Raw genomic sequence first — 26,647 nt, 5'->3', positions numbered from 1 at the left:
AAGTGTTTCAGTAGAGACTGATGTTAGAACACAAATTGGCTTAAGAACAGAAGATAACGAAGAAAGACAATTGACTTTGCTCCAAAGTAATATAAAATTGCATGAAATACATAAAAAAAATCCGTCAATTATACTTAATCATCAACCCATTTTTATAGTTGCTGAGAATGCTCCTTCTAACAAGAACGGTAGTAAGAAAGTTATTGAAGTTCCTTTAGATATTGAATCTGTCAATCAATACAAGAAAGTCTTGATGTTCTTGCACAAATTCCAGTCCAAGCGCCGAGAAGTTGGATGGCTGTCTCCCAAGAAGACTAAAGAAGTGATCAAATTGATCAAGAAGTATGAACACAACCTTGTTTATGACCAAGTACAAACAAACGTAGATAGAGCAGCCCATTGTATGATTCAGGACTCTTATAAGTCTGGCGAACTTATAAGAATCCTGAAGAGCCTTTTGACTTCTGACAGCAAATCAGGCTTGCGCAAGATGTTTTCTATCTCTTCCCACCACCATATGCTACTTAGGGATCAGGATTTGAGAAATTTAAACTTTGCAGATTACTTTTGCATGATCATTCCAAAGAAACAGCACAAAGGAATGCAACAGGCTCTTGCTTTAGTTTTTAGTCTAGACAAGGGCAAGACTCTGAAGGAAGGAGAAGTCAAATTTGCATGTGCCATGTGCCATGAAAACGTATTCAGATGTCCTTTTGGTGCATTTGCCTTTTTTATGTTCAGTTTGCTTCAAGTAGGTTGGCCAGCTAAAAAAAAGGACTTTTTTAAAATAATTTCTAACTTTCTTGATAAAAATTATAGATCAGTGGTGACTTCTTGAACGAAGACAGATGGCAGAACTGGAAGGTATTGCATGGACATACCAGCCCTGAGAAGAGTTTAACTGGTGCTTCTCAATGGAAAACTGCAAAAAAGGCACTTGCAGATGAAGAGATATATACCACACGAGTAACGCATGGTGGCCGTCATGCTGGGTCAATGGAAGCTGAGGGCTTAGGGATACCTTTTGATCTGATCAAGTGAGGAGGAGGATGGAAGGATCGACTTGGTCGTTTGGAGACCCGTTACTTGGGTAAACTCCTATCTCCTTTTGCCAGAGGTATGGCTGGCTTTTGGGAAAAGCCTTTCTCACTAGCAAGAAATGGCATGTCACCACCAATGGAATTACAAAAGATGGTATTTCTTTGGATTGAAGACTATTTCAGTGTCGGTAATACAGAGTGGGTAGCTGTCTGTGAGAAGGAGATGAATGAAGTCGATGAGAACGAGGATGAGAATGAAAACATCATAAATTTGGAGATAGATGAAGAAGCAGATTCCGTAGAATTCGTGGAGGAAGATGGAAGATTGCAGTTGAAAGAAAAAAAGAGAAAAGCAAAGCAAAGAGCAACTCAAAGCAGTATCAATACAGCAAAGCGCGGATTTTTACAACTCTTGATACAATGCAGAAGAATAATCTTACAAGATGCAGCTGTTTACTTGTATTTGAACAAAGAAAATAAGTACATCAACACAAGAAACCTTCCGTTCTCAAGTAACAGCTTCAGAATATTCCAAGAGGATATTGTAGCTGCCATTACCAGTCCTTCCATTGGTAGACTAGAAGAGTATGAAAGCCTTGTTCCCAACATTGTCAATACGAACAAAGAGGTAGCCAACAGAGTGACAGAAGTGAATCATCGGATCATACAATTGCAGCAACAACAAGACAGCTGATTTGAGAAAAATGAAAACTCTTTCAACAACTTCATTGAACAAAGTAACCAGCAGAATTGGCTTCTGATGAACACAACACAGCAACTGGCTAAGGACATAAAAATCCTCATGATCCAGCAACAGTGTTTAAATTCACAAATGCAATTACTCATGGCTACCAACAATGCTTCTCAAAGTGTAAATACTAACGCCAGCTTGTCTCAACTGCCTATCTTTCCTGTTCTTTCTACTACTCATTCAACGTCGCCTTTTCCTTTCTCTACCTCTGCTCCTTTTACTCCTCCACCTACTCAGCAACCAATTGCTATAAGTGTCACCCCACCTTCACTCAATTCAAATAGACACCCCATTGTTTTGTTGAAGCTCAAAGCCAAGAAAAAGGCTAGATGGGTTAGCTACAAGCCTAGCAATTAAAAATACTCTTTTTTAAAAGCCATGATATATACACTACCATATATCTGTTACTCATTATTCTTATCTGTTACTATTCTTTATCATATTATCTATTCATCTTATTCTTTATCAGCTACAATACATTTTAATAAAAAATTAAATGTATATATTTACACAATTATGCATTTCGTATAAGTCATTTTAAAAGATGTTGAAGTAAGAAAGACAATATAAAGTAAATAGAGTTGATGAATAAAGTATCATATAAACCATGTAGTAGTATAAGGTAAACATACTTTACCTCTGGCGTCTGATATGACACTCAAGATTCGCATTTTAAGAAGACTTTCATGGGTAAAAAACCCGATTTTTTTCTCAGTATGAGATTTCAGTATTGACATATTTTTCTTCTAAAAAGAAAAAACTGCTATTTTAAGTAATTTTCCAACTGCCTGGGCCTATAGGTCAGAGAATTTTTTCATTGGCTGTTCATATTAGGATCAGTTTAGTTTTTATACCGTTACAGTATAATGACTCTCCTTTTATTTAAATATAATATAATAGATACTGTGGATAATGCACAGTATTAGTTTAGAAAACTATATAAGAAAATTCAATTCATATTAGTAAAAAATATCTTTTATTCTCTTTTTGATTTTACATATACTCCTTGACTCCCAGTGGGTTTGACCTTTTACTATAACAGACAAGTTCATGGAATAACTGTCAGAGTTGACATTAGTAACCAAAATTGGGATTTATAAGCAACCAGTAATGGTTGACTTTTTAGGATAAAAGATCTTGACTTTGCTAATTGGTCTTTCATATACAGTCTGAGAAAAAAATGTTTCGCACCCTGGCGCACTATTTGCACCTTTGCTTTATAACCTATATTTTATATTTATCAACGTCTTAAAAAACTAATTAACAAATCTACCATAATGCCAAACACACAAAAGAATAACTCTCATGGGCCCTATAATGTGCTTTCAGATTTGACGAAAGGAAAGATCCTTGGACTTCAACTTGATGGAAATAATGTTGCCAGCATTTCAGCCAAGCTGAATGTACCCAAATCAACAGTTCGATATTTTTTAAAGAGATATAAAGAAAGAGGAACTGCCAATAACAGAAAGTCTTCTGGAAGACCACAGATCCTCACACCTAGAGACAAAAGACGTATTGTCTCGAATCTCAAAAAAGACAGGTGGTCAATGTTGGATGATCTTGTTGATGATGCTAGTGCTGACATGGGAAAGAATGTCAGCAAGGTTACCATGCATAAAGCTTTGCACAGCATGGACTATTTTTGCTGTAAACCTGTGTCAAAGCCTTTTCTTACCAAGGCACACATTGCCAAACGCCGAGCTTGGTACAAAACCGTGAAAGACTGGAATAAACAGTGAAAAACAGCTATCTGGAGTGATGAGTCGTCATTTGTGCTGTATAAGAAAAATTCAAGCAGAAAACTCTGGCGCAAAACTGGTGAGAGGTTTGATACGGATCACTTTGTCCCAAAGGTGCAAGGAAATGGTGGATCGGTTATGGTCTGGGGGTGTATCTGGTCAGGAGGACTTAGTCCACTTGTTTTCGTAGATGAAAACATGGATGGTCCAAGATATGTAAAAGTTCTTTGAGACCATTTTCTTCCATTCTTGCATGCTCTTCCTGTACCTAGCAGCGGTAGCTACAAGTTCCAGGAAGATAATGCCAAGGCACATAAATCAAAAGTTGCAGGAAAGTTCAAGAAAAAACATGGTATTGATGTTTTGCAATGGCCACCCAACAGCCCTGACCTTAGCCCCATTGAGAATATATGGAGAATCATTGATCACAGAATCAGAGCAAGACGCCCCAGACCAAATTCTCTGAATGAGCTGAAGGCTGCTTTGTTGGAAGAGTGGAACAAAATATCATCAAAAACTTGTAAAAGATGCTGCTTGAATATGCCAAATCGATTGGCCTTACTTAAGAAAAAGAAATTTAAGCAAATCTGCTATTAAAACTGTATCTGTTTTTTTTACATTATTAATATATATGTCTTTCACTTTTATTGTTCCAAGTATTATATTTCAATACCTATTGTACATCTTTAGAAAGGGATTTGAAGTTGTGATATCTTCTTTACCATTCATGGCGGATGTTAAAATAGGCGAAACATTTCTTTTCGGTACTGTATGTTTTATGTGTTTAAGATAGTGAATATACTTATAGAGATATTACTGGATAACCACCATCTAAGACATATTATCATAGCTATTCTTTTAGCCAGAAAACAACAACCGTTTTGTATAAATAGTCAAGAATTACATTTAATAAAAATCATCTTTATTCTTATCTAAAAACTATTCTTAAAAACTTAATGATCCCTAGTGGTATTGATTCTGCGACTTAGTTACAAGTGTGCCATTCCTGATCTGGGATGGTCTTCCTTTTACTATAGCAAAGTCAAAAGGTCAAACCCACTGGGGATCGGAGAGTATATGTAAAATCGAAGAGAGGATAAAAGACACTTTTTATTGATAGGAATTGAATTGTCTTATATAGTTTTCTAAACTAATACTGCGCATTATCCGCAGTAAACTATTATACTCTATTTAATTACAAGAAAAGTCCTTTTACTGCGGTTGATGCTCAGAAGATGTTACTGTAGTTAATCTTTACAAGACATTACTGCGGTTTGTTATCTATGAGGTATCTTTGACATACAGAACTGCTGCGGTCAATTATCCCGATTTCTCGGATTCATCAAAATAATGTCCGACAAGATCATGATTTGACAAGTTGACAAGAATTCAGACACAACACATTCAAAATGTGAATTTACTCCGGCTTACCAGATTCGAACTAGTGACCTAAGGATTACAATTCATTACAGTCCTCCGCTCTACCAACTGAGCTAAAGCCGGGTAGTTGCTTGTGACATAAAATAATGTTATAATGTTCCAATTGTAACAAAATTTCGGTTGTCCAGCAGTGCGGTAATGTTGCAGAATTCTTTGTAATTCTAGAAAAACTATATTCTATTATTATTTTTTTGATTTTCCGACAGCGGCCTAGGCTGAATAGAAAGCAATTTTTCTATTCGTAGAGCAAAACACCAATAAGTACAACGAAAAAGCATCATCCTGTCAACAATAACTTCAGGCAACCACATATTATATCTTATTTTCTCACTATATTTAACTGAACAAATCAACTTAGAATTAATATTATTTTTATTATTATTATATATTTTTACAAGCATAATTATCTTCATGATTATGACTTAATAATTATATTATTTTATTTATATTTAATGATGATAAAGAACAAATCACATTTAATAGATTATCAATTATACAACTTTTATTATATTTTTTATAATTTTATTTATTTAATTATTCAACGAATCAATTGCAAAACTATAAATATTGCAATATTTGTATTTAATAAACATTGATTTTTCTTCGTCTTATTTTCTGACAACAAGTTTTCTTAATATTTAATACTGTTGATATTTTACTTGTTTGATTATCCAAGTATATTGAGTTAAGTCTATCACGATTGATTAATAGTACTGATTTTCTCTTATTTTTTTCTTATTGATTTTATTATCTTTAATTTTACATTCTCATTTGAGTTTATCTTTTTCTCTCTTATAGAAAAAAGAGATTATTTCATATCTACAGACCTATTTAAATCTCAAAAACCGTGACAACATCACCTGTCAACATTTATCACAAATACAAGTACCACACGCATCACTTGCTTGATATAGTGAGTAGAGCTTTGTACTCCCAATAGAAAAATCATGGGTTGAACCCCCAAAAGCTATACATTTATCTGTGTCTGTACACCTGGTTCCCTCCTTTGCCCTTGCTGTTATGGTGTCACATCACACTGGAAAAATAGGGTAATTTCATCTGGATCAAATGTACCAAAAATGTAGATGATTGAGCCGATATCATCTCAATTTTTGTGATATATCATTTTGAGCAATGGTACGATATCATCTATGGTGCTGATGCATATCATCATAACAACGGGTATACAAAAACCCAATGTAGAACGATTGTCAGTCTGCAAACTATGGAAACTGAATAAATATTGTAGTTACACTTTACTCCTATCGAGTCTACCTCTTTATGTGTTATATTTTGAGGTCTATAAAGAGCTAGCGTCCCATATTATTATTTTTACTGGGTTTTTTTATTGGCTGCAGAAATGCTTTAAAAACTATTAAAGAGATGATTGTAGGTTTTTTACAATATAAAGAAATGATGATAGTTAGTTTTTTATACATGCTCAAAGTGATGAAACTAGGTTTTTTATACACACAAAAGCAATGAAACTAGGTTTTTTTACAATGGAAAAAAGAAACAAAGCATAGGTAGATTTTTATAAACAAGCCTCTTTGGCTTGTTTATTTATTTTACTTTTATTTATTTATTTTTTGGAAAAACATTGGGTTATACATTTTTTGTTCAATTTTGTTTTATTTGATAGGAAAATCTTTTCTAGATAAAAATACTAATTTTGCGACAGTTTTGATACTATAGCTATTATAATTGCTAATACTTCTTGCTCGCTATATATAATTTAAAGCCTTCTGGGAGTAGACATGGAATACATACTTTAATAGCGGGAATGCTATTAAAAAATGATTAATAGAAAAGAAGAATTAGTAAATGATTTAAATTGAAATTTCTTCATAAATACTTACAAGGCGGAGAAGACTTGACATAAAATTGATATAAACATGTTCTTCAGAATTATTAAGACAATACCAGTAGTCTTTGAATAGAGATACATTCTAAAAATGAATAATTATTAATATTGTGCGTAGTAAAGGCGTATTTATTAAGTATATTGTAGTTAACTTACCAAATATTACTGATTATACATCTTCCTGCATAATATCAGACATAACTAATAAATCATAATAGAAATAAATATATATTTATGAGGAAGACAAAAGAATAATTTGAATTTTTTTTAAGAAAAAAACTTATCATCATGTTCGATTAAGAGATGATGAGACTCAATGGAAATGAGTAGCAATGGCTAGACAAACAATATGATAAGTAACAAAGATCTGTAAGAGAATGATATCTTACCTTGATATATCAGACAGAGTATAGCCAAACAAAGAGACACATATTTGGTATTGAGCTATAAAAGAAAGAAAAAATTATAAGTGAAATTGTAAAAACATAAGCAAAAGAGAAACAAAGAAAATATCAATAATAAATGTTGTTAAAAGAAAAAAAAAGGAAAAAAAAAGACTTGTCTTAAAATCCAGTTTGACCCTGACAAAATGCGGGCTGTAAAAAGTAATACTCCAAAAGAAGATGACCACCGTCATCTTGAAATACTACTTTGTGCCTCATTGAGTTAGAAAAGAAGTTGTCTAAATGTGGATCAAGCGGTTGAGAGATGTGCTTAAATATCAAATGAAAGGTAGAGAGTTAATCTGCACCGCTTATCCTCTTTACTAGTATGTGAATTTTAAATATGATATAACAAGTGTAGTGAATTGTACAATATTAGTTGAAAATTATTAATATTTATTTTATTAACAGAAAATGACAAAGCGTATTCCTACTGCTCCCCGCCGACCCAACCTATGCATGAATACTGTTCTTAATAGCACAATTGCAGGTGTTGTTGCTCCAATTGATACACCAACTCCAGAAGTAGCAGTTGACACAGCCCCTGAAGTTCAAGTCGCTGTGACCCCAATGGATCACGTCCTTACCTTGTTGGCCGCCAACAATGTGTCGATGCAATCCTTGCAAGAAAATGTAAAAGGAGTGACTGATGCAATAACTCATTTGAAGAATGGCCTGGATTTGTCCAACAAGACAAATAAATTTTTGAAGAACTCGGTCCTTCAGCTCATGACTGAAAATGCTGAAATAAAAAAGGCAATGACCAGCCAAAATTCCGTGATGCCTTCTGCTGTACCAGCGGATTCTTCTTCTTCCATGGATGATGATCTTGACCTTGGAGCGAAACATCATCCCTTGATTTCTGTAAGTAAATTGATAATAATAACATTACTGATTAATATATCTAATACTGTTTTTATAGCAACTTATCAATAGTTACATCAAGAAACCAAACTTTGTTAGCACAGACCTGCTCAAAGTTGCTGAGAATAATAATAGATCAGCATGGTCAATGACTGGCACGTATGGCGACAAGTACAACAAGACACTTGCACTGGCTCTCTTCAAGTACCTGAGACCTCAAAGATGTTGCACAAATGTGTCAAAGAGTGTCATTATGAATATAATAAAGAATCACTACCAAAATCAAGTGCGAGTCTTCCGGACCTCAGCAGAGAAGATTATGGTTAGAAATAAAGCTGGAAGAAGATGCAACAGAAAGAAGACCGTAAGTTTTAAAATAAAGTTAATTTACTATTGATTTAATGTTTTAATACAATACTCTTTGGTAGCTTCTTGACCGTCGTATTATCACGTACCAGACATACACAGAGGCTATTCATGAGGGCATGAATCGATATGATTGCGGAAATATTCTTTCTATTGACGTGATGTCTGATGGCGAGTCGGATGGAGATAACAAAGTGCGGGCATATCGTCCCAGCTGGAGAACTGATGAGGTAATGTTAAACATCTATTTATGTTTTAAAGAAAATAATAATACTTTATTAATACTATTTATTCTTTAAACCAGCTCCAGACGTTTATTAGTACTATTGATGAACTTACTGTTATCCGTTTGAAGAAAAATTCAGAAAGCTTGAAAAAGCGCATCCCTTATGAGAAAGAAGTGAGCATTCCCGAGAATTTGGCAGTCACTTTACCAGATTGGTGCTTTTCAAAATAAATCATTTTTTTCTTGCCAACTATTTTAGAGTCTTTTTTCTACTTGTTTATGTTTACGGATTAGCATGATGTATACAGATGCATGTATAGCATGCCAAGTACAAACAAAAATTTATAGAAATAATAAAAAATAAATGTGCAGCTATATATATTAGTCTGTATTAATTAATTTTTCTTTTTTATACGTGTTTTATTTTTGTATTTGAATCTAAATATATATTTTTTGTGGCAAAGGAACTACACACATCTGAACTTCGCCTTCTAGACCAAGGTGCTCACCTACTACAACTGGATAGCAGATTCTATGCACTGGGAGAATGCTGTTCATGCTGTCATCTTCGAACCCCACCTCATTCATCTCAACTCCTTCTCCTGCTCTGGGCTGGAGTAAAACTTCCTTGTACCATCGTACATATGCAAATACATGCTGGCTCGCATGACCAGCAAATGAGTTTACAGCAGTATTGACAAAGAGGTACTGAATTTGGCCCGCGTATGGCTTGGTACTTCTACCATCACTTGTCTCAAACAAGGCTTGCATGAACGACCCACACTGATTCTTCGTTTTGCTCTTGTAGATTTGCCCAAGAAGATTGATTGATTCAAACTTCTGTATCCAATTGTTAACAAAATTATCAGAATGACCAGCCAGACAATAATGAACAAGAGTTTGATCATCGTATGTCTCGTGATAGTATTCCAACAAATGCTCATACTCGGATTCATCCATGGAAATCTCCCCCTTTAGAGCTAAAGAAAGTGCGGAAGTGGGCAAAGGCTTGTTTCCCTTGACGATATCAAAGTTGATCTCAGGAGAATCAAGAAAAGCATTGATATCGAATTGGATTGAGGTGGCAGTGGAAGTGGAAGTGACTATGGAATTGGCAATGGATGCAGTGAGCTCAAGGATGATTGCCGAATGCTCAGGTCAAATTATTGGCAAAGTTTGGCGAATAAGATCTCCCTGGTATGCTTCTTCAAGATACTTCTTCATATAGGTTCCCTCAAACCTGTCGTTTCTATTTGTCGCATAGTTTTTCAAGATACCATTGCATCTTTTGAAACTAAAAAGCTTATAGCCATAAACTGGGCCAAAGTTCAGTACAGTCTCTCGCAGATGAAGATGGAGATGCATGTTTGGCAAAAGGAATGGGGCTTTATACAACTTCTCGCACTCTCTGCAGAAAGCCTCCAAAGATTGATGGGCTTCATCAAGGTGAGCCATGGATATGCTTGGCATTGAGAGGTACTGGCATGCATTGACAAACGTTGTCCAGTTACCAAGATGAGCTTCAGGTAGACGACCACGCAGGAGAACAGGAGAGTACACCAAGCACCAAGGCTTCCACTCATCGGTCTTCATGAATGGGAAGCCATGCCCAATCTTTGTCCCTAATGGCGTGTAGTCCTCTGGCAGTACAAACTTGTCAGCATCCAACTGCATTTCGGCCAAGTGTGCATCTGTGATGAGACCTGAAGATCTCCATTTCTCCATTATCCTCTTTGCTGTTCCGAGGTACAGGTTGTGCATCAGATCGATGACAGTGCACTCCACGAGGTTAAAGTAAATCAGGTCATGCAATTCTGACCATTGGACACCATTTTCTCTTTCCAATCTCTTTCTCTGTGCATCACTGCTGGCCATTCTCCACAACTCGGCATCACGGCAGTTTTCGGCATCAGTGCAAGGCACCCACTCAGAAAACACAAACCCAGAGTAGTCCACAGCATTGGAGTTTGGAAGGCGAGGGAACTGTTGGTTGCACTTATTGCATGCACATGTGCTTGAATGAGAAGTGAACCCACAAGTCTTACGGGCAGCAGGAATGTTGCAGGCAACAAGAAGAAGGGCAGCACGGACAAGAGCACCAGATGGGCACTGTATGGTAGGCATCACCACACTGCCATACAACTGGTTGAGTTCCGCGACAAGGGGACGGAGGTAGTGATTGATCTCACTTGTTTTTGCTTCCTTGGGCCCTGGCATGAGACCAACGAGAACAACATTCTCCTTCTTGTACTGTTCTGATCTTGGCAAGTTGTTGATGCAAAGGTATATCGCACCACAGGAGTAAGTGACCCCATCGAAAGGTTGAAACCAATCGATGTTCATGGTAAGCATTATGGAGTGCTCATGATTCACAAACAGTAAACCATTGCTATCCTTCAGACTGTTCCACTTCGTACTGTCGTAAATGTCAAACATCATGCCTGGAACTTGCACTCTGATTCTCCAATGGTTGATGGTGTCTTCGAATCCAGGGCAGCAAAAAAGGATAGACAATGTTTTGATTATGGAGTTATACATGTAGATCTTTTTGGGGATAGTCAAGGCTCTTGATGTTGCAAAGAAAAGAGCGTTTCCACATTCTCTACCAGAGAGTCTCTCGAAATTACAGCACTCTGAAACAACATCAGACTCTTTGTATACTTTGTTACAATCGCCACATGCAACAAACTGCTGGACACCTCGAGTCACATCGCTGAGACCGGCTATAGAGTTGACACCATTTATACTGAGGGGAAGACGGAAAGACTGTCCAAAGTGTGCCAATACTTCGTTAAGAAACTTTAACAGAACAGCACTACCAGAATTGACAACATATTTGGATATAAAGAAGGCAGCAAAAGAAGCAATGAAAGCATGAGTAGGATCGACTGGCATATTGGATGAAGAAAAGTGCTCTATTTGAAAAAAAAATCAATACTTGTTGACTTTATTGATTTATATGTGCTTTTTGTACTAACCTCTAACATTATCAGATTCATTGTCAGAAATATCCAAAATGGTTGCTTCAATGACACCCTCATCTTCGCTTTCAGAATCAAACAAGGAATCAATGCCAAAAAGAAGTAAGTCTTCGGCTGTTTTGTTAGGTAAAAAAGAATCAAATTATTAGATATTATAAATGATTATAAAACTTTAATAAAAATACTATGCATACCTTCAACTTGATCTTCGGCATCAACATTGTATTCAAAATCAATCTCCATGTCATTGTCATTCGACATTACTTCTATAACTGAGGCTATATTATATGAAAATAAATATTTAATTAAAATTGTCTCAATAATAATTTTCTTAAATTTGAACTTATAAGAAGATCCTGGCTGATATTGTCTCACGATATCCTGTTGTGCATGTCTTCTGAGTGTTTGGGTAGACACCAAAACAAATCCCATGCTATTGGAAGAGCATTTAGAGCACTTGCATTCTGAATTGTTGTTGTTGTTTGACATATTGTGTGCGTATGTTTTATTTTTTAAGTCTTTAGAATTGACAAAAATAGAAAATTGTTCAGGAACACAATTTAATATATATCTTTCCAAATTACATCAGCTTCCAAAATGACATAGTTTATTCCAGTTGTTAAAATGGGCAGTTCTCTAAACAGTAATTGATTGCCTCATTCTAAAATACAATAATACACACTTTTGTTAAAACATGTCGTCATGTACATTTTAATAGCTGTAGAGCATATACAACAAAAATATTTGTAGTAATATCACAACCATTAACCTCATCATACTTATAAATAAATATTACAACAATAAAAAGCTTTATTATCTCACTCAAAAGATATCATTTGGTTTAAGTTCCCTACAACTATTGACTCTGCGACATGGCTACAAGTCCCAAAAAGAAATCTCGCAGACATTTTTTACAAAAAAGAGTAAACTCGTTTTTTTATCCAATAAAACAGACCGAGCATTATCATTGCCATCGAAAATAAAAAAGACAAAAGTGATGGAAATTTAAGCTACCACTCCACAAATAATAGTACCCTATGCCATAGATGAAATTACCCTATTTTTCCAGTGAATGTTTGTAGGACCAAACTTCTTCACACCAACAGCAAGGAGCAGAACCAACATACTTGTTCATGTAGGGGGCTTTTTCAATCTGATTGCTCCCTTTTGCTGCCAGTGCATTCTTGGGATATGGCAGTCTTCAGAGTCATGGCTGCCCTTGCCATGGAGCAAGCATCTCTTGCTGGAAGAGCGCTCACAGCTCTGTGTGACTTCACAGGGAGAACCAAGGGGGCAGGCAAAAGAGATAGTAGCAGACATGTGGGTCGTCTGTTCTGCGTTGAGATGGTGGCCTTTGGGCACAGAGTTATTGTGCACAGAGTTATTGTGCAAACTCATCAGAAAGATCTAGCTGTAGATGGACCGGGACAGGGAAGCAGCCTTGTCAATAGTGTCCCATTTTTCCCTGGGTATGTTGACTTGTAGCAAGAAGACTTGTCTTGCCAGCTTGGGCAGAAGTGTGGCAGTGTATGCAATGGCTGCCTGCATGTTGTCTGCCATGTCAGCTTCCCAATAAACCCTTTAGTAATGGCTTGTGTAGTTGCTGATAGTTTCTGCAGGGCTCATTCTCATAAGCATCAGCTCATATGTGAGCTGTACTTGATACTCAAGGTTGTTAATTCCATACATCTTGATAAAGGCATTGCAGACAAAGGACCAGAGAAGCTCGGGGGAACTACAAAGGTAGTTGTCATACCAGGAACACTGTTCTCTTGACAAAACAATTGGAAGTAGACGGTGCCAGTCCACATTAAGATCCAGACTGTATGAGTAGAGGACATCCTCGAAATTGTCCAGACACTCTTCAATGGACAAGTAGACCTTCTGGATGTTGTTCTACTCATTTCCTTGCCACTGAAGAACTGGGAGCTCGCAAAGTACAACACGGGATTGGGGAGCAATTTGTTCAGTGCAGGCAGGACCAGAACGAAGCAAATGGGTGTGTGCTGATATGAGAATAGCCAGATCGTCTTCTGTGACCGCAATTGTCAGTCTTATTTGATTCTTGGTGTCCTCGGGCTGGTTTTGTTCAATGGCATCAGCTAGGGCAATGAAAGCTGCAGCCAAAAGATCTCTAAGTCTGGTAATAGCCAACATGGACTTGTCGGTCTGTTCATTGCTTGCAATTTCACTTGTATTGAGGCTGCTCTGAACACTGGGGGCAGAAGACTGGTTTTCAGAAGACATATTTTGATTGTGATAATAGTTCACCATAAAAAATGTTATATTTTTTAAAAAAGAAAAAACAAAGTACAGACAAGAAGTACAGTGAGACTTTGTTTATTGATAAAAAGAGAGATGATTTTCTATTGCTATTTGCTCTGTGAGTTTATATAGACATTGCATGTGTATTTGAGGTAATGACATAAGTATATCATGTGATGTCTGTTTTCTTATATCATAGATGATATATTGCTAAGTTATTACTCACGCTCTTGTTTGAGCAATTAGTGATATTGACTAAGTTGTGTGACCTTGTTATCAGTATGTTCTTCATTTAATGATAATGTGAGAAGTAGATACTGGTTACTTCTTTAATATGCTTTTATCTTATTGTCTGTGTGCTCTATTTGAATCTATAATTATGTTAGATACAACACTTATTGCTGTTTTGCTCTTCAAATAGAAAAATTGCTTTCTATCTAATCTTGGTTGCCTTTGGAAATAAAAAAATAGAATATAATTTTTTTAAAATTGCAAGAATTCTGCAACATCACCGCACTGCTGGATAACCAAAATTTTGTTATGCATGGACTATCTTTACAACAACTGATATTAAAACTGATGCGTGATATGTTTATTTGTTGCGAATTGTAACAATATCACTTGGCAAATAAATGTAATGTGAATTATGAAATACAAGAAGAAGAATACAATAAGAATGGAAAAGAATGGGTAATTTGACAGGTAAGAATTGGTGACAGACAGGTAGAAAAAATAGGGAGAAGATAAAAATGAAAATTGTGACAACAACAAAGCTTGATAAAGACAGAAAAGAGAAAACAGAGAAACTAAATATATCAAAATTGACAGACAACACTCCAAAAAACAAGGACACTGTGTATGAATGAAGAATAATGATAATTATGGGCAAAAATAAATAAGATCAAGGATAGAATGATGATTTTATTGATTGAAAAGGTTGTTCCTTTTATAAACAAAAATGTTTGGTTAAAATAATTTTTTGAGGAAAAGAAAAGAAAGTCAAGTGAAAATTTTTACTACATGTAACTAGTGTTGATAGTAGAAATATAATAGAAAAATATAGAGAGGGTAAAATAAAAGTATAGTAAAAATAAAGTAATTGAATAAAGATAAAGTAAAAATATAGTGAGGTAAAATAGAAGTAAGATAATAATATAATAACGATGTAGTAAAATAAAAAATATAATAATAGTATAATAATGAAGTCTAATAAAAATGTAATAAAAAATAGTGTAAATAAATGTATAAAATTAGGGGAAAGAGATATAATTTTTTTAGTGGGTGACAAGTGTTTCTGAGGTGACGATGTAGATGGGTATTCTAATTATTTAAGGAATGGAATGAAATTAGGGGTTTGGGTATCACTGCAAAAGGAGGGTGGATTTGGTTGAATTTTATTTTTTGAATTTTGGCAAAATTTGGAAAAAATATTTCAAACATCATCGTTTTTCAATATATTTTTTTCTTGAGATGTGAATTCGCAATTTTTTCTGATTATATTAAATAAACACAGATACAAACACAAATATTTATTAATTAGGCAATAAATCGCACAACTGTCTTAAAAAATATATGTTTCGATTGACTTGGCAGAAAAATAAAAAATAAAAATAAAATATTAAATGTTAAATGTAGTATTTAATTATTTTTCTGGAAGGAAAAACTTGTTGTTACAGATGCACCTAATTTATACTCAATAATATTTTTATTGCATCACAAAAAATACCGATTTTTATTAGAATATAATAATGTATGATATATGACTTATTTTTAATAAGAAAGTATATCAAAAAAAATTGAAAAAAGAGCAAGAATTGATGTCATAAAAAATACAAGAAAAAGAAAATCTAAAAAAGACCACTTGCCAAAATGAGCGAGAATTGATGTCATGTTAAAAAAACGCGAAAGAGAAAAACTACGCCATTATATCAGTGATTATTAAATTGAAGCCCCATTAATAATCAGGCACACTTTTTTTAAGAAAAGATTGCTGTATCAAAATCCATTTGTAATTCTTACTAATAGGGACGGTAAGCTCAATGTAGTCAATGACATAGTGAACAAGATATATCAACTCATTATTAATGACAAAAATAAGAGACATATAAAAGATAAATATAAAATATAGTATACACTTCTTTATTATTTTATTATTATTAATATTATTCTTACTGTTATGAATTCTACAACTAAAACCTACACTGTTATGTGTACATGTTCATCATGTACCAAAAATGCAATTGGCAGAACTTTGCAAAATGCACAGACCTTTAAGCATCATAATGATGCTGATAAGTTATTAGATATTGGCCCAAAAAATCGAGGTAAATGACATTTGAGTAGTATGCGCATTACTGAATAAATTGAAATCTGATATTTTTTTTGTTAATTATCAGTTAATACAGAAGTTGTCAAAGAAGAGACAGATGTTGAGATGGAAGATGTATCTGATACATCGATTGACTGTGAGTATAAAATGTATTTTTAATAAATCATAATTTAGATAGCTAATAGTCTGTTTTTACTATAGATAAAAACAATTATTCTATTGTATCAGCTGAAACTACTGTACAGAGTGTACCTTTTTTGAGAGAAGATGAGATTTTTCAATTTGAAGAGTCTGATGTCAAGGCAATATCATTGGCTTCTGACAATGACGATCCTGATTCAAGTGATGAGTCAGAAGATGAGAGTAAAGTCGAGGTTGCCGGTGTTGAAAATTTTGAAGACATGGTTGCTTCCGGTATGCATACATTTAAAAAAGAAATATACATATATTGTGTTACAAATAATTAACAGAAATACTTGCCTTTGTAGTTGCTTCTTTGAAAATTCATGAAATGTCTCAAACAAGCCAATTCATGGCTCTATTTGGTGTTATCTTTCAGGTGTTTTACTTGGTCCAAGCAGGTGGAACTGCTATGCTGAAATTCTTCTGCCATCTTCTTGTTGTCTTTGAGAAGGATACTGATCTCCCGCTCACCGTTGATGCATTAAAGACTATGAACGGATTCAATTTCATGACAAAAAGCATTGTCAAATACACCGTCTGCAATAAGTGTTTTGCAATTTACTTACCAGGTCATCACCAACCAAATTGCACATTCGAAAAATACACAACTACACCACCAGCATACTGCGGATATCCTCTTTTCTTTGACTCAGAAGTTGATTACCCCATCCCTCTCATGGTTTTTCCATATAACTCCCTCAAGAATTCCATTGCACAGCATTTTGCCAAATCTGGGTTTGAGCATCAAATCGTTCAATGGAGATCAAGGGAGACAATTAACAGTACCTTGTCAGACATATATGATAGTGCAATGTGGAGTGAGCTCCTTGACAAAGACAACAAGTCTTTTGTTAATCATGACTATTCCTTGATGCTGACATTGAATGTAGATTGGTTTCAACCATTTAAAGACTGTACATATGCAAGTAGGGCCTTGTATCTGTCAATGAACAACCTGCCCAGGGAAGAAAGAATGAAGTTAGAGAACATTATTCTTGTTGGTGTCATGCCTGGTCCAAAGGAAGCAAAGATCGATCAGATGAACAACTTTCTGGAACCTCTGGTAGACGAGCTGGTAGAGTTGTACGGCAGTATAACTGTAAAGACTGCTGCATTCCCCAATGGTACTATTGTCCGCGCCACTCTTATGTATGTTGCTTGCAACATAACTGCTGCAAGAAAAACTGCTGGATTTACAGGGCATGCAAGCACTAATGCCTGTCATAAATGCGAGCATCACTTCTCTGTGATTGCCGGATCAAGTAAGATCGATTACTCTGGGTTTGACAATGAAAGCTGGGTGCCAAGAACAAAGGAGATGAACGCCATATACGCCGATATGTGGGCTTGTGCAGAATCAAATGCAGAAAGAGCAGATTTAGAGAAGCAAAATGGCACGCAGTTTTCCGATTTGCATTGTTTGTATTACTTTGATCCCGTTCGGTGCACAATTGTTGATCTCATGCACAATTTGTTTCTTGAGACAGCAAAGTGTATGATCAGTGTTTGGAAAGACCTTGGCTATCTCCCTGCTGCTGTTCTCGTCCGCATGCAACGCCTTGCTGATGGTATTATTGTTCCTCCTGGGTATATCATTTTGTCTGCAAAAATCGAATTGGGCTTCCCATATATGAAGGCAGACGAGTGGTGATTGTGGTGTCTCATATATTTGCTGGTAATACTCAAAGACGCTTTGCCTGAAAAAGACTTCAAAAACTGGACTCTCTTCGTTCAGGCATGCCAAAAGTTGACCGGTCCATCAGTCACATATTCAGAAATTGACAGTGCACACCAGCTCTTTAGAGAATTTGGAAAATAATGTGAGATTCTTTATGGAAAGAGTAGTATCACGCCAAATATGCATTTGCATATACACTTGCATGAGTCAATGCTTGACTTTGGTCCAGTGTATGCATTCTGGTTGTATAGCTTTGAGAGATACAACAGCAAGTTGAAGAACATAAAGACGAACCGCCAAAATGGTCTTGAGGTTACATTCATGAGAGTATTCCTGGAAAAGGCATTTATCAGCACTTTCCTACATGCATATTTCACCAACCTTTTGCCGCCAATGATATAATTTCTTGTGAGTGTTGTCCAAGTTATGTTGGTATCTGCTCTCTCGCCCCTCTCTTGCCTGAAGAATGGTCATCCACCTGTACTGGCATGCAACCTCCCAATATTTCTGCAAGCTGCCACAAATCCATGATACAATGTCACCGGAAGTGAGGCCTTGCCCCCAACCACTTTGCCAATCAAGCTGCAGCCTTTGACTATGATAAAGGATAATTACTATCAGTGGTTATTTGAATTCTATGTCAAGGCTTACCAGAGTACAAGTGTTTCCTTCTGTGTGGTAGGGAGAATCCCAATTGGTGAGGATGTGTTTGTAAACAATCGGATTCAAAAGGTGAAAAAGATTTCATTGCTGGGGCAAGAGTACTGCAGTGGTGAAAAGAAGAAGCGCAGGTCTTTTGTGAGGGTTTTGTTTCTTGGGAGAACAAATGACGATGTATCTGAATTCCCTAGTCAAATAGAGTACTTATTTACTCATCCCATCATGATTGGTGGAGTCAAAAGAGTGTCAATGTTCGCATTCATCAAATGGTTTCCCACCTACCAGTCCAGTCATCACCAGCCGTTAGTTGAACAAGGCCTAGAGTTGTGGGAAAAGGTATACATGGAAGAGAGTTCTTCATGCATTATTCTAGTGCATCGTCTGCATTCATGCTTTGCATTGACTATGCATAAAATGCAAAGTGGAACACAAAAACGCCTTGTCATTCCACTGCCTAGAAAAGTAGTCACATAAAAATAAATAAATAAATACAGTGCTATATAATATAAATATAAATAATTATAATACAAGTTTTTTTGACTGTAAAAAGGTTTATTTTATTTATCTCTTTATTTTTATTAAGTTTTACCATTACTTCTTTATTAAGTATTTAAAAGAGCAATAGTAAATTATATTACCAGTTTTTTTAACTATTAAAGAATAGTAAAAACTATTATTTATTTCTCTTGCTTTTATCAATAATATAAAAGACAAAATACTTGTATATTTAATATCTGACATTTACCATTTTCTTGGCCTTTATTATATATTTTTGCTAATATTAGTATTATAATTTCTAATAAAAAAAACGAGAATAAAACAATCAGGGTTATATAATTAAATAATTGCTTTGTATATATATTTTTTTTATTAATTCACTTTAAAATAAAATAATAATTTATTATTTTGATTTTTGTTTTTTGATTTTGTTTTTTTCTTTTTCCTTTTATTTATATATTAATTGTTTCTCATCTTGACAATACTGCCTGATTATATTTTACCACTTCACCCCACATCATTCAACACAATCAATAAAAATCATTAAAGTACTATATGTGCTTTGTAAACAAAATAACGATTTATTGTTGGTATGTGTGAATTCAAGCAGCTGTTGTATCCAACATAATTGTAGATTCAAATAGAGCGCACAGACAATAAGACAAAGATATATTGAATAAGCGACCAGTATCAATTATACATTATTTCTCACACTATCATTAAATAAAAAATATACTGATAACAAGGTCACACACCTTAGTCAACATCACTAATCACTCAAACAAGAGCGTGGGTAATAACTTAACAATATATTATCTATGATATAAGAAAACAGACATCACATGATATACTCATATCATTATCCTAAATACACACGCAATGTCTATATAAACTCACATAGCAAATAGCAATAGAAGATCATCTCTCTTTTCATCAATAAACAAAGTCTCACCATACTTCTTGTCTGCACTTTGTTTTTCTTCTTTTCTAAAAATATAACAGCAGCAACACACGCCTTTTTCTCGTTTGATAACTTGGTGTTTCTCAAAATAATTGGATAGACAGAATTGTCAATAACGTCTGGTCCCTTGTTAGCAAGTCTCTATTTCTTCAAAACAGTAAAGTATTCATTCACGTGCATTATAATATAAATACTTTTGAGTTAGAAGTACTAAAAAAAATAACTTTTATCATGAGGGCCTTACCAAGGGATGTCTATTTCTAGAAGTATATCTAGTTTTATTTTTCTCCTCATCTGACTCAATATAAGACAACATGTCATAGTCCAGAAGGTCAACGACAGTCTCACTAAACTTAGACTCAAGGTTTGTCTTGTCAGCTAAGTGAATTGCCTTGTAGTCTGCAAGAATCTGAAAAAAAGTTAAAATAGTTTACACAAAAACTGTTGACTATACTTACATTTCTCTTTCTGGACCGGCGTCAAGAAATCCGATTTTGTCAAGCTATCTTTTTTGGCAAGCTTTTGCTCTTTGAAGCATATACAAAATATGTCTTCGGGTTTTCTCTTCCACAACTGCAGACGAAACAGACTTTACTTCAGCTTGCTGATGTGTGTAGCTCTGCACTACATCAGCAATGGGATGGTTGGATGTCAAGAAGGCACTCTCATTGACTGTCAATGGCATTGTTGCCAGAACTGCTCGTGTTTGAGAATGGATCAATCTCTATAAAATATAATGTAAGTAACTTTGCAATATTCTATTACTAGTATATATCCTACTGAAACTCTTGGAAGGCGGTACTTTATATATTCTCCTGTAATAAGAGCCAGCTGATAGAACTATGGTTCGAATTATTATACTGGCCATTGGTTGCTCCCATGTTGTAGTAGACCTTCTCCACAAGTGAATAAGATTCATTCAGTTGGGTGCTCATGGTAGACAAAGTGGACAGGACAGTACCATCTAGCTCTGCGCTAACTGTCAAGCTGGGAAGAATTTCCCATTGTCTTGTGCTTGCTGCTGTCCCAGTGGTTTGTTGAACAGACTTTTTTGTAGTCGTCTTTTTCGTTTTTTTTGGTTTGCTGCATATTAGAAGACATGAATTGAGATATTTAAGGCTAATGAAAGAAATGGAAACTGTGAATACTTTAATAATTAGAGTCGGGTTTCTTTAAAATAATAAAATAAATCAAAACATATGTAAAGGTGGAAAGTAAGGCACCAAAAGATTATTTTTCTGATGATGCTCTTTATAGCATTTTGATCTCTATATTATACTTTTTTTATAAGCCGACTTGGAAAGGCATTTGTAATAGCTTACATCCATTACAAAGATGTGAGAGATTATGGTTTAGTACGTAATGTCTTGTCTCAATTGGGATGGGTTGAATGACTTTCAATTTGCTCAATTGATTCTATCAGTTTCTCAGGGTCAACAGTCATAAAATTATAATTTTGAATTTCCCCATTTTTTTTTAATTTTTTTCTTCTTCTTCTTTACTTCTTTCTTAATGTCTAACATGGTAAGCATCAACTCACATCAAAGTTTCAAGACCTAATCATCTTGTTTTTTTTATTCTAGCATGATACGCTATGCTTTAAAACACCAAGTCCTTCTTAACTGCCTCAAAAATAATGATAAAAAGGTGATAAAAATATACTTGAATATTTATTCACGATTTATGTATTAATTATTCTGTTTAGATTTTTCTGGCCCGTTAACAAAGACATATACCTTTGGAGGGTTTACAAAATGGTATGTTTTATAAATATTAATGTATACCTTCAAGATACAACTTGTATTTATTATTTTTCTTATGTATACCATACACTTTATAGTCACTGGTCTTTATCTTGGTCCTCTGTTTTAATTATATACCAACTCTTATTCTCTACAGACAGACAAGTAAGTAAATAATCATTCTATTTCTTTGTATGTAATTCTAATGAAAAGAAAATATTTTATACATAATATCTTTATTTTCCGCATGCCGCCTCTTCTACTGTATTGAATAATTGGTAAGCAAAAAATAGTCTGATACTCTTTATTTTATTCTAATAAAAGATTATATTTTATAGACAATGTCATTGTATTTTCTGCTTGCCACCTCTTCTGTTTTATGAACTGTCTGGTAAGCAAATCAAAGTCTTATTTACTTTGCATTGTATTAAAAAAAGTTATTATTTTTTATAGACAATATTATTATAATTGAGACATTTAACTAAAACATTGATATACCTATCTTTATGTTAAAGACATCCATCTGTTCTCGTGTTTAACTTTATTGTAAATACATTCATATTTTTTAAATAATCTGTTGCTCTCAAATAAATATACCTAGAACATTTTTTCTAATTCACTCTATAATTATTTTTTATAAAAGTAAACAAACAGGCCAAGAAAGTGTGCCGCAGCAAGCAACAGAATACAGTAGGGGTTGATTGCACCAGGGGTGGACCAATAGATATATAAAAGAAATAATACAATATCCACTAAAATAAATGATGGCATCATGAGTGTGATGTTTCTACCCAATTGCAACAGGAGACGATTAGTGATGTAGACGAATAGAAATAGCTAGAAACAATAAGAAAAAATTTTTAAACCAATAAAAACCTTTAAAATGACCCATAAACCTCTAAATCTTGACTAAATCTTAACCAAATCTCTTCTTTAACAACTCATATATAGTAATAAAAAGATGTTGAATGTTATGCGCTGTATTTAAAAAAATTCTAAAACTAATATAGAATGAAAAATCTGTGGTCTGACAAAAGTGCGTCTATATTTTCGCGACCAAAATATATCACATAAAAGTATATCACACTTTTTCTTTTTGCATTCCTAAAATTCAGTATATTAATTGTATTTATTTAGTTCACAAATTTTAAAAAATTAGCATCATAAACTCCAATCGAATTCATACTGAATTTTATTCATTCAGACAGTACTTGGTCAAGATTTAGTATACTGAATTAGCCCTCTTTTTGCAGTATATAAGGGGTATTGGGAACAAGATTTCTCAAAAAACCTGGGGGACTACTCCTGTCCCTTGTGACATGTTACTCATTCAACTCACCATCGACGTCAACGTCTATGAGTCCAGTACCACCCGTCACAGCTCACAGCCAGATCAAACCACCAAAGAAACCCACCATCCGGTGTCTATCATCAGAATTTGACTAGATCTGGACATGCTTACAATTGTGGTGATCCAGACACTTGGTTGTTGGATTTATTACATCTAAGAACATATTCCTATTATTATAGTAAAACAGCTATCATTACAAGAACAAATAAATAATTTATTTATTTTACTTATGGTAAATCAATAAGACCAATAATTAATTACAGTAAGTACTGTAATTATGACAGCTCAGTAAGCACTGAGTTAATATGAGAATACTGCAATTAGATTAAATTATAAACATAGCAGTACCAGCTCTCTAATATCTAAATAAACTCAGACTTAAGAAATTAAGATGTGACTGACAAAGCAGATTGTGTTTTGATATAAAAAGGACAACTTTGTATTCTTTAATAAAGACAACCTATATACAGTCTCAAAGTATTCTTATATACATCTCAATCTTTTTACTATTGATTTTATTCTATAAAACTTCACAACAATACACATGACAAAACTGACGCATGTGGTGCTTGTATTTGTAGTAAATGTTGATAGGTGGTGTTATCATGGTTTTTGAGATTTGAATGGGTTCATAGATGTAAAATAACCTCTTTTGTCTACAAGAGAAAAAAAGACAAACTCAAAAGAGAATGTAGAATTAAAGATAATAAAATCAATAAAAGAAAAATAAGAGAAAAACAGTACTATTAATCAATCTCAATAGACTTGACTCAATATACTCGGATAATCAAACAAGTAAAATATCAACAGCATTAAAGATTAAGAGAACTGGTTGTCAGAAAATAAGATAAAAAAATCAATGTTTATTAAATACAAGTATTACAATATTTATAGTTTTGTAATTAACTTGAATAAATAAATAAACAAAATTAAAAAAAAATATATAATAAAAGTTGTATAATTGACAATCTATTAAATGTAATTTGTTCTCTACTATCATTAAGTACAAATAAAATAAAATAATTATTAATTCATAATCATGAAAATAATTATGCTTGTAAGAATATATAATAAAAATAATATTAATTCCAAGTTGATTCGTTCAGTTATATATAGTGAGAAAATAAGATATGATGTGTAGTTGTCTGAAGTTATTGTTGATAGAATGATGCCTTTTCATTATACTTATTGGTGTTTTGCTCTATAAATAAAAAAATTGCTTTCTATTCAGCCTCGGCCGCCGTCAGAAAATCAAAAATAATAGAATATAATTTTTTAGAATTACAAAGAATTCTGCAACGTCACTGCACTGCCAGACAACTGAAATTTGTTAAAAGCCGATAATTATTTTAACATTTTGTGTCAAAACCACAATGGTTTCGTGATGTAATGGTTAGCATCTGAGATTCTGATTCTCATTATCCGAGTTCAAATCTCGGCGAGACCTTTTGCTGTTAATCTTGTCAGACATTATTTTAATGAATTCTGTCGGACATTATTTTGATGAATCCGAGAAATCGGGATAATTGACCGCAGCAGTTCTGTATGTCAAAGATACCTCATAGATAACGAACCGCAGTAATGTCTTGTAAAGATTAACCACAGTAACATCTTCTGAGCATCAACCGCAGTAAAAGGACTTCTCTTGTAATTAAATAGAGTATAATAGTTTACTGTGGATAATGCGCAGTATTAGTTTAGAAAACTATATAAGACAATTCAATTCCTATCAATAAAAAGTACCTTTTATCTTCTCTTTGATTTTACATATACTCTCCGATCCCCAGTGGGTTTGACCTTTTCACTTTGCTATAGTAAAAGAAAGACCATCCCAGATCAGGAATGACAATAGTTTGGGCACTACACTAGTCAAAAATAATTTCCCCAACGGGGAATTGAACCCCGGCCACGACGGTGAGAGCGTCGGATCCTAGCCACTAGACCATTGAGGACATATTATTTTGTCACGTGTGTGGTAAATAAATTTGGCATTAACTAATTTCTGGTGAGGGATACTGGATGGTGGATTCCTTCAGTGGTTTGGTCCGGCGGTGAGCCGTGATGGGCGGTACTGGACTCGTGGGCGTTGACGTCGACGGTGAGTCGACCAAGTGACGTGTCTCGAGGGACAAGAGTGGTCCCCTCAGGTTTCTTGGGAAATCTTGCTTCCAATACCCCTATATCCAAACCCCCCAATATAATCTCATTCCTTAAAATTAAAATATATATCTAGATTGTCACCTCAGAAACACCTGTCACCCACTAAAAACATTATACCTCTTTCTCCTAATTTTATATACTTCTTTATTGCCAACATTTATTTTATACTATTTTTTATTACATTTTATTAGATTCAATTATTATACTATTATTATATTTTTTATTTTACTTTACTACATCGTTATTATATTATTACTTTATTTCTATTCTACCTCACTATATTTTTATGTTATCTTTATTCAATTATTATATTTTTACTATACTTTTATTTTACTCTCTCTATAATTTTCTATTCTACTTCTACTATCAATACCAGTTACATGTAATAAAAATTTTCATTTGACTTTCTTTTCTTTTCCTCAAAAAATTATTTTAACCAAACATTTTTGTTTATAAAAGGAACAACCTTTTCAATCAATAAAATCATCATTTTATCCTTGATCTTATTTATTTTTGCCCGTAATTATCATTATTCTTCATTCATACACAGTGTCCTTGTTTTTTGGAGTGTTGTCTGTCAATTTTGATATATTCAGTTTCTCTGTTTTCCCTTTTCTGTTTTTCTCAGACTTTGTTGTTATTGTTGTGGGGAGAAAATAAAGCAAAATATAATATAGACGAAAGAATTTGTGAGAACTTGTGTAGGTTGTTTATTTCAAAAGAAAAGTAAAGAATGATAAAATTTGATCGTCTTTCTACACGGAACTATCTACTGATATTTATATGTTTTTCTAATTTGTAATTCAGTGTGTGCTTAAGTAATCTTTATCACGATGAGTCATATTCCAGGAGTATTGTTCTTCTGGAAAGATCCGGAAAGACCAATTGATATGATACTTCTCCAGTCAGATCAGTCCAAGAGTTTTGGTAAAGAAGAGCATTTATGCTATTGGTAATATTTTAGTATTCTGACCCAGATACTCGGGTAATGTTTCATAATATTAGATAGTTGTAGTTGTAGTCTCTCAATTAAGTATTTGTATAATAAAAGAAATATGTAGATGAAATATAATGATGCCATATATATAATGTATATGTATTTG

At 34.0% G+C, this 26,647-nt stretch overlaps 8 protein-coding genes and 3 non-coding genes across 11 annotated transcripts; 6 read left to right on the top strand and 5 right to left on the bottom strand.

Annotated features, from left to right (window-relative positions):
- Window positions 1-1,800: 1,800 nt before the first annotated feature.
- PHYBLDRAFT_150484 (hypothetical protein) lies at window positions 1,801-2,148 on the top strand (the record flags this gene model as incomplete). Its single annotated transcript, XM_018432484.1, has 1 exon — window positions 1,801-2,148. One exon carries the CDS (start codon window positions 1,801-1,803, stop codon window positions 2,146-2,148), a length of 348 nt encoding a protein of 115 aa, XP_018286338.1.
- A 1,371-nt stretch (window positions 2,149-3,519) lies between these two features.
- PHYBLDRAFT_127613 (hypothetical protein) lies at window positions 3,520-4,179 on the top strand. The gene has a single exon (XM_018429177.1). The coding sequence runs from the start codon at window positions 3,787-3,789 to the stop codon at window positions 3,997-3,999; it is 213 nt and encodes a 70-aa protein (XP_018286337.1). The 5' UTR covers window positions 3,520-3,786; the 3' UTR covers window positions 4,000-4,179.
- A 775-nt stretch (window positions 4,180-4,954) lies between these two features.
- PHYBLDRAFT_t221 lies at window positions 4,955-5,036 on the bottom strand. Its single transcript has one exon. It is a non-coding gene; the product is annotated as a tRNA-Tyr (tRNA).
- Window positions 5,037-7,694: 2,658 nt separating this feature from the next.
- Window positions 7,695-8,967, top strand: PHYBLDRAFT_150482 (hypothetical protein; the record flags this gene model as incomplete). The annotated part of the gene is made up of 4 exons (XM_018432483.1): window positions 7,695-8,144; window positions 8,203-8,508; window positions 8,573-8,740; window positions 8,815-8,967. The coding sequence occupies 4 exons, from the start codon at window positions 7,695-7,697 to the stop codon at window positions 8,965-8,967; spliced, it is 1,077 nt and encodes a 358-aa protein (XP_018286336.1).
- A 1,500-nt stretch (window positions 8,968-10,467) lies between these two features.
- PHYBLDRAFT_102152 (hypothetical protein) lies at window positions 10,468-11,007 on the bottom strand (the record flags this gene model as incomplete). The annotated part of the gene is made up of 1 exon (XM_018427674.1): window positions 10,468-11,007. A coding segment is annotated over one exon (540 nt), but the record flags the coding sequence as incomplete, so codon positions are not given.
- Window positions 11,008-12,848: 1,841 nt separating this feature from the next.
- On the bottom strand, window positions 12,849-13,964 carry PHYBLDRAFT_68843 (hypothetical protein; the record flags this gene model as incomplete). The annotated part of the gene is given in 4 exon segments (XM_018442016.1): window positions 12,849-13,106; window positions 13,120-13,157; window positions 13,405-13,577; window positions 13,618-13,964. 4 exon segments carry the CDS (start codon window positions 13,962-13,964, stop codon window positions 12,849-12,851), a joined length of 816 nt encoding a protein of 271 aa, XP_018286334.1.
- Window positions 13,965-17,446: 3,482 nt separating this feature from the next.
- PHYBLDRAFT_102318 (hypothetical protein) lies at window positions 17,447-17,974 on the top strand (the record flags this gene model as incomplete). The annotated part of the gene is made up of 1 exon (XM_018427708.1): window positions 17,447-17,974. A coding segment is annotated over one exon (528 nt), but the record flags the coding sequence as incomplete, so codon positions are not given.
- A 408-nt stretch (window positions 17,975-18,382) lies between these two features.
- On the top strand, window positions 18,383-19,306 carry PHYBLDRAFT_150477 (hypothetical protein; the record flags this gene model as incomplete). Its single annotated transcript, XM_018432482.1, has 3 exons — window positions 18,383-18,499; window positions 18,586-18,709; window positions 18,855-19,306. The coding sequence occupies 3 exons, from the start codon at window positions 18,383-18,385 to the stop codon at window positions 19,304-19,306; spliced, it is 693 nt and encodes a 230-aa protein (XP_018286332.1).
- Window positions 19,307-19,559: 253 nt separating this feature from the next.
- On the bottom strand, window positions 19,560-21,619 carry PHYBLDRAFT_173298 (hypothetical protein; the record flags this gene model as incomplete). Its single annotated transcript, XM_018436994.1, has 7 exons — window positions 19,560-19,589; window positions 20,283-20,432; window positions 20,536-20,690; window positions 20,750-20,864; window positions 20,887-21,013; window positions 21,153-21,438; window positions 21,571-21,619. The coding sequence occupies 7 exons, from the start codon at window positions 21,617-21,619 to the stop codon at window positions 19,560-19,562; spliced, it is 912 nt and encodes a 303-aa protein (XP_018286331.1).
- A 3,140-nt stretch (window positions 21,620-24,759) lies between these two features.
- Window positions 24,760-24,831, top strand: PHYBLDRAFT_t229. The gene has a single exon. It is a non-coding gene; the product is annotated as a tRNA-Gln (tRNA).
- A 433-nt stretch (window positions 24,832-25,264) lies between these two features.
- On the bottom strand, window positions 25,265-25,336 carry PHYBLDRAFT_t220. The gene has a single exon. It is a non-coding gene; the product is annotated as a tRNA-Glu (tRNA).
- Window positions 25,337-26,647: the final 1,311 nt, after the last annotated feature.

The sequence above is a fragment of the Phycomyces blakesleeanus genome (assembly GCF_001638985.1).
Source record: "Phycomyces blakesleeanus NRRL 1555(-) unplaced genomic scaffold PHYBLscaffold_25, whole genome shotgun sequence".
In the NCBI taxonomy this organism is placed as follows: domain Eukaryota; kingdom Fungi; phylum Mucoromycota; class Mucoromycetes; order Mucorales; family Phycomycetaceae; genus Phycomyces; species Phycomyces blakesleeanus.
This window is presented reverse-complemented; position numbering and strand designations above follow the sequence as displayed.

Excerpts from the sequence above, each read along its gene's own strand:
- PHYBLDRAFT_127613 (XM_018429177.1), top strand. The coding sequence starts at position 3,787 with ATGCTCTTCCTGTACCTAGCAGCGGTAGCTACAAGTTCCAGGAAGATA.